Raw genomic sequence first — 8,176 nt, 5'->3', positions numbered from 1 at the left:
TTCTCCCTCATGTCATTGATTTAACATCTGTGTATTACTTAAAAGAAGATTCCATAGTGTTCTGCATAAGAACATCTTGCACTCTTCCTCAGGCAGGGTATGGGTATGGCTGTGACTTACAGAGTGTGGTTGTAACTGCTATGAAGCTCAGGTGGCAGCAGCAGTAGACCGGTTAAGATATGTTCTACTATTAAAATAGTGTCTTGAAAATTATTTCAGGTCTTGCTTTAATGTAAAAAAAGCAGAATAACCTAACATCTTTTGTTAAGTTTTTGTGTTCATGTTTAATTGGTAATGCAGCTTTATCTTTTATCTTAAATCACCAGCTTTTTCACTACTCATAAAACTTATTTCACCAATTCAATGTGAATTTTAACTAAATACCCTATTGATTTGTATTCTTGTACTGTATATAAAGAAATTTTCGCAACATGAGAATCTCAGTAATCGCTGCAGTGTCAGTAATCACTGCAGCATTGTGATGCTTCCTTCTTAGCAAAACTTTGGGTCTACACAGTGCCGCGTAAAGTCGACCACACTTGTTGTCCCATTGTTTTTATTTAGTACAGGAGCTGCCGGTTTTTATAGTTCTGTATTTCATATGTTGATGCCACCCAACCATTATGCAATCGATACTTATCTTTGTAATGCAACTGCTTATGTATATTTATTTATATGTATACACTATTCTTAATGTGCATAATGTGTTCTTAATATGCATATACAGTATCTCACAAAAGTGAGTACACCCCTCACTTTTTAGTAATATTTGAATATATCTTCTCATGTGACAACAGCGAAGAAATTACCATTTGCTACAATGTAAAGTGTACAGCTTGTATAACTGTGTTAATTTGCTGTCCACTCAAAATAACTCAACAAACAGCCAATTATGTCTAAACCGCTGGCAACAAAAGTGAGTATGCACATGAAAAGGTGAAAATGTCCAAATTGAGCCCAAAGTGTCAATAATTGGTGTGGCCACCATTATTTTCCAGCACTACCTTAAACCCTCTTGGCATGGAGTTCACCAGAGCTTAACAGGTTGCCATTGGAGTCCTCTTCCAGTCATCTCACAGTACTCAATAGGGTTTAGGTCTTCACATTTACCCTCAGCTTCTTTAGCAAGACAGTTGTCCTCTTGGAGGTGTGTTTGGGGACATTACAATACTGCCCTGCGGCCCAGTCTCCGAAGGGAGGGGATCATGCGCTGCTTTAGTATGTCACAGTACATGTCGGCATTCATGGTTCCCTCAATGAAATATAGCTCCCCAGTGCCTGCAGCACTCATGCAGCCCCAGGCCATATCACTACCACCACCGTGCTTGAATGTAGGCAAGACACACTTGTCTATTTACTCCTCACCTAGTTGCCGCCACACGCGATTGACACCTTCTGTACCAAATAAGTTTATCTTGGTCTCATCAGACCCACAGGACATAGTTCCAGTATTCCATGTCCATAGTCCGATTTCTTCAGTAAACTGTTTGCGGGCTTTCTTGTTCATCATCTTTAGAAGAGGCATCTTTGAAAGACAAATGGGACAACCTACAGACTGCGAGCATGCACCATTTAAATCCTCAAGACCCCAATTCTACATGAAGTGCGCCTTGGGAGCGGGTCCAAAGTTGCTGGCTGTCTGAACGGGGCTTTAAGCGTAGTGACAAACTTCCGATATTGTTCGGGATATCAGTTTCTGGTTTAATTTCTAAAACTTAACACACCTAAACTTAATATACCTAAACAATTTAGACGGAAAAACACTATCCATGGAGCATTCTTTGGACAGTGGCTAAAGTGAATAATCTCAGATTAAGCATTTTCTCCTGCATCAGTCCGTTTTCCATTAGTCTTTTAGCAGATGCTTTTCTCCAAAGCAATTTACAAATGAGGTAAACAATAGAAGCAATTGGAACAACATTCTGTAAGGACAACAAAAAGCAGTTAAACTGTTCTCATATAGACTACCACAGTATACAAAGTATACTTTTTAAAGGATAGAAAAAGTAGAGATGAAGTAGAAGTCAAAACAAATCGGTCAGGTGTGACGGAAAAGATGTGTTTTCAGCCATTATTAAAGATCGCTACAGAATCTGCTGATCTTGTAGCAGCGTCCAGAACATTCCACAAATGTGGAACAGATCCAGAGAAGGTGCGTTAGTGATTTTTTTTTTTCCCTTTTTGGGATAGCACTACAAGACGCTGTTTGTTTGCGGAGCGTAGTTATCTGACATGTACCGCCCATTATAAGGACCATTTTAAGGAATATCTTAACCTGATCAAAGCAAGGGAAACAAAATTATTAACAATCATTGAGCCAATAACATTTGACAAAAAAAAGCAAAATCTGCCAAGCAGTCCTTAATGTGCATGAATGCTGCTGTAGTGAATAGTTATCAGGCCAATTTTTTAAGGTTGCACAAAAAAGGCTGGTCAAATGCTTTGCAAAATTCAAAACATTCTGTGGTGATCACCAATATCAAACATCGGCATGATATCAGAAAGTGTTATGTTCTCAGTTTGTGCTGCCTTAAGCTTTGCTGTCTATCATTCATCTACATAGTGGAATAATGGCTTGTTCTTTTGACAACAGCTAGTGTTTATTACAAGTCAAATTTGGCTCTCATCGGTTGTTTAGGTAAGTTAAGTCATTTTAGAAATTAAAAAGGAAACTGATATCCCGACTTCGGAAGTTCCTCACTAAACTTATGCACAGAGTTCACTGGTGACTCTAAATATCCTTTTTCATACCTTTTAATGCATATCTTTTTTATGCCGGTGTTTGCCGTGTAAGGTTCATCGAGCCAATACATTTTTGTGTGGCAGCATTTAGTGACTAGGTATTGATAGCAACACAAATGTTTTGCAAAACCTGCTTTTTCATTTTATGCAATGGTTCAAGTTCTGCAATGGTCTTGCATAATATAATTATTAATAATTGTTTTATTAATGATGATAATATTGTTGAAGCTACTAATGTTGCATTTTTGCAACAGTTGCATCAATGTATCTTATGTAACTTCATATCATATGGGACATAATTATGTGTATTAAATAGTAACTTAATAATTAACATGTATGTTTATATTTGGTCAGTGCATGAATATAATTCTTTCTTACAATAACATCTTCAATATTATTTTTATAATAGACAATAAAAAATGACAAAAAAGCAAAAACTGCATAGCCGACAGTCCTTAATGTGCTATCAGGCCCATTTTTTTAAGGTTGCACAAAAAAGGCTGTTCAAATGCAACACATGGTAAATGTCAAACTGACAAGCAGAATTAACTTTTAAGCAAATAAAAATTATTTCTTGAACAAGAGCTTTGAACAAACTTTAAACAACAAAAAACTGATAAACCTAGGTCCTACCAAATCTTGTCATATGATACATCTAAAAATCAAAAGACAATACTCATTTTACCGTAAATTTATTAATTTAATTTAGCAACACTGTTGCAAAATTCATAACATTCTTTGAGAAGACACAGGCATGGCACTTCTTGTTCCAATTAAAATTAGATATTGAAGTTAAGGTCGTCTTAGACATCTGTGTTTTTGGCAGAATACAATTTACTTGTCAGTTCCTCCTGCCTAAGGTTTAATCCTAGTAGAAAGATCAAACAAGGAAATTAAACTGTTGCTGTGCACCTCATACTTCTTGTGAAATGTAGATAGCAATAATTGCTTTCCTGGAATGTTCAGTGCATTAATCTCAGAGATACCTAATAGTTGTTGTCCCCCAGGATAAAGTCTGTATGATAGATATTGCCTTCATCATTAACACCCGGGTTTTCACAAGGAGTGACCATACCATATGAATGGCCTGAGTGATGTTTTCAGCTGGGTGCCAATTTCTCTGCACTTCCTTTTTTAAGATATTTACGCTCTTCTGGTTTCTAGACTCTTTAACACACTAAAGCTGTTGATGCTAAGAGCTTCATCCTTTTCCTTCAGCATTTGACATGATGTACAGGAGACTGCAAAAGATGTGTGTAGATTGTTCATCTCCAGACAACAATTTGTTAAGTAATGGCTCAGGCTTCATATTTTGCTGAAGAAAGCTGAAGGAGTGCAGTTCATCTGAGGAGACAGAGGTTTTGAGGTAAGTTATCTTGCTCCCTCCAATCCTCCACTTCACTGAGTTCCAATAACACATGGACATACTGTCTGTCTGAAGACTGTATCCTCTTCTTTCAGGAATGTAAAAATTACAGCGGAATAGTTCTTAGGTTAAGGTACTGTGTTAAGGTACAGATTTAGCTTTGCATCAAAGAATATTTGGTGAATGATGAAATCCCAATCGATAACCATATAGCTTAACATGTCATATGAAAATAGAAAATGTTACATATGACATTTTTATGGGTATCAATAGCTGTTTCAAATGTAAAATTTAAATGTACATGTACAGTTAGTGATATGTTTTAAACTGGTCAAATATAATTTTATTATTATTACAATTTGTCAGGCAAAGTCCCAGTGAAACGCCTTGGAACGCTCAGCATGATTTAATGAGTTGATATAATTTCATCTGAAAAATGCAGAGAGCACTGGTGCATGGTGTTTATAGAGCAATTAAAAGTAAAACATTTAAAAACCTACAGTAATCAATTACAATGGGTAAGTTTGCCTAGTTGCAATATGATAGCTCTTTGTTTGAAAAATGTGCATTTTAATTTTAAGTAGAAAACAAGCATTCTTTGATGTTTTTTTTATTTGTGAGATCTCCGATGTTCGATGGGGTGGAAGACACGCACTGGTCACAACTCGAGGTTGCCTGGCTTTGTGTGGCAGATTCCAGGTCGGTTTGATAGGGCTAAAGAAGCGGGTCCTGCCTCTGACAGATCTGAAAAGAAAAATAAATGAAACAAACATAAAACTGTGTGTGCTTGATTTAAGCAGCCTGAAATGCAAGGTTAGCAGCATTATATTTTCAACCTTTATGCTTCGAAACATTCATCTGTCTCCTCCGCCACAGACTATTTTCTCTTAAACCAAATGAAGGGAACTGTATAAAAGCATATAGATATAAAGTTTTTCTATAATTGCCCCGTAAAAATTATCAGTAATTTATATCTACATTCGTTTTTATGATGACACATAAATGTAACTTAAACAAAGTTTTTCACAGTTAAGTCAAGTGTAAATTAACAGTGAAACACTTATAATAAATACCATATTTGCGGTCATATTTATATAACATAAATATCCTATAAAAATTCAAACTTCCGCTGTAGTTCGGTTTACTACACCAACGTGATTGACCACAGTGATCTCTTTCCAAACTGTTTTTTTACTTCCTTTGATTCCACTTTTCAAGGTTAAACTTCTAATTTCTAAATTGAAAAAATTCCTCTTTTTGGCCGGATAACGTTTCTCCATGTCGCGGAATGCGATGCTTCTACACCCTGAATTTATTGGGGCGTGATATTTAAATTACGACCGATTTCACCCGCGACATTTATCAAGGTACGATCATTCGAATCTTGAGATTGCCGTCATGCGAATGTTTGTTGAATCACACGTAAGCCCTGTCGTATGACGATTTCTGCACACGGATCTGCGTCTGTGTTTTTATGAACAGCGAGACGTGATCGAGCTCACGGGCTGCTTTGCCGAGGGGTGTGACTTTAACTAACAGCCAATCCTAAAATGGTGACGTCTTGGCTTATGAATAATAAATACATATCGGGACGTAAGCATAATAGACTTAGTTGATTGGATGGAAGGTGGACGCTAGTCAGATGGCGAATCAACAGATCTGCTGAGGTGACGGTCGCGATTTATAAATATTAATCAGATGTATTGCGGGGCGGAGTAAGCAAGAAACGCTTGCTTGGCCAATTTAATATTAATAATACGCATTAATATTAATAACCACTGGCTTCGCCATAGCGGCGCCTATTCGCATTTAGCATGCGGTTATGTTAGCGTTGTTTCGGCAAAAAGGATAAGAAATCCGCAGTAGCAGTAAGTGTACTACGCTTTAACATTTAAACCGCCTTCTCACGCCGGAGCTCGATCTAGACATTTTTAAGGACTTTTTTGGAATCTGATGTGTAATATGCTGCCTCCCAAAAACTGCATCCCCAGGAATTACAGCTGTATCGCCGGTCTGTTCGGGAGCTTAGCATCCGAGCAGAAGCTTGAGGACGGAGACATGGAAGGAGATGACACGAATAAAGACTGCGAAATGCTGGAAATCAGTGTAGTGTATGAGAAACCGAGAGGAAGGGAGGCGTCCCTGAGACCCCCGCACAGCCCGATCCAGCGTCGCAGGTGTAAATCTCTTCCCACGTCGGCTGAAAGAGCCAAGCTTGAGATCGCGCGAAGCCGGAGCCCAAGCAGTCAGAAAAAAGTCAGATTTGCCGACTCTTTGGGCCTGGACCTGATTTCCATCAAACACTTTGACGAGACGGATGTGCCCGAGGTACCAGAGCGTATCGCTGACAAATTCAGAAAAGCAAGAGCTCTTCACTTAAACAACTTCGACAAGTCCAGCACGTCGAGCCAGTCTGTGTTCATGGAGCTGCTCTTCACCAGTCCAGGTTCGCTGCCAGACTTCCTGAACAGAGTTAAAGATGAAAAGGTTTTACTGGAATCTGTTCATGCGGATGAGTTCAGTCTCGCAGGAGTCGTGCGTGTTCTTAATTTGGCTTTCGAGAAAAATATCTGTTTGAGGTACTCTTTAAATAACTGGACGTCATTTATGGATGTTCTCGCGTTTTACGTGCCCCATTCAAGCGACGGACTGACGGACAAGTTTAGCTTTAAAATTATCACTCCTAACTTTATGGAGTGTGGAGGAACCCTGCAGTTTGCCATCAGGTACTTTGTCTGCGGAGGTGAATTTTGGGATAACAACAATGGAACTAATTACAAAGTGAGACGTCACAGGTTTAAAATTTCTCCTCTGAGGGAGTGGGAAAACGGCTGGATCCATTTCATTTAGAGCACACATTGGCTCTGTGCACATTTCAGATTTACAAACAAATGACCCACTGAAGGCCACTATATCGTTAACACTAACGGATGATAACGTCTTAATAAGGTTTCAACTCTGCGCTACATTTTCACTTAAATAAACAAGCCCCTTTGGTTCCAATGGATCTTTATTGTAAGTATTATCGTTCATCTGACAGCAAAAATGCAGTGAAAGTGATTCAAACGATATTGTTCCTCTGTATCGTTATATTCATAATTGTAGTTTGAACTCCTGAGCAGAGTGATTTACATTTGTGAAACAAACATATGCATTTAACAAAAGACCATAAAGTTAACTTGCAGGTTTTCTCTTGTATGTGAAAGCTAGTTCCGCCTTCTCAATGACAGCAGACACATCATTATAGACGAACCGGATTGAAAATATTCTGTAGTCTGATTTGGCCAATAATGTTACCTGATGGTGCGATAACTTGCACTTTTTACATGGCTTTCTAAAAAAACATACTTAACGTGGAATAATGCATGAAGACAAATACATGTAAAGATCAAATTCAGCACACACCTTATTAATACTGCTATACTATGTACAAGCAAGCAGAAGAACCCGAAATATAAATACCACAAGCAAAATGACAGCTCATAAAGGGGAGGGAAACACCATGAGTACCCTTTCGAGTTACACATTTATATTCTGTTTTCTTCTGCTTACCTGCTTTAAGAAGATGTATACACTGTAAAATTTTGCCACACATGTGCAAACGGAGCAGTTATAGCTATATCTTTCTCTTTTATTGTGAGGAACTTCATATAAAGTCAGCTAGTTTACCATAAATATAACCACTAAATTGTATTGGTAGACACATTTGTATGGAAGCAAATAAGAGACATAATGTTTTGAAATTTAACAGCCTATGAATACTTGATTTTGAATTATTTAACTTTGGAAACCATGTATCTGAATTTATTTGTTTGGAATTTACCTCTATGAAATTTAAATATGAAAATTCTTGATTTCTGAATTCTTGATTTCTGAAACCTGAATTTAATGCTCACAATTTCAGATACCAAAAAAATCAACTTACAGAATTTCAGATAAAATACATTCAGATTGATCAAATTTGATTGCTCTTATTCAGATCTCAAATTTCAAGTTAATACTTTTCAAAGAAAACATGTCTAATTCGACTGCTCAAATTCAGATCGCAAAATTCAAGTTAAATATTCA

At 37.4% G+C, this 8,176-nt stretch overlaps 1 protein-coding gene across 1 annotated transcript; it reads left to right on the top strand.

The window, feature by feature from the left end:
- The first annotated feature begins 4,498 nt into the window (after window positions 1-4,498).
- Window positions 4,499-7,903, top strand: LOC130435143 (protein phosphatase 1 regulatory subunit 3E). Its single transcript, XM_056765490.1, has one exon. The coding sequence runs from the start codon at window positions 6,062-6,064 to the stop codon at window positions 6,956-6,958; it is 897 nt and encodes a 298-aa protein (XP_056621468.1). The 5' UTR covers window positions 4,499-6,061; the 3' UTR covers window positions 6,959-7,903.
- Window positions 7,904-8,176: the final 273 nt, after the last annotated feature.

Source organism: Triplophysa dalaica, chromosome 14 (assembly GCF_015846415.1).
Source record: "Triplophysa dalaica isolate WHDGS20190420 chromosome 14, ASM1584641v1, whole genome shotgun sequence".
NCBI classification, from domain to species: Eukaryota; Metazoa; Chordata; class Actinopteri; order Cypriniformes; family Nemacheilidae; genus Triplophysa; species Triplophysa dalaica.
This window is presented reverse-complemented; position numbering and strand designations above follow the sequence as displayed.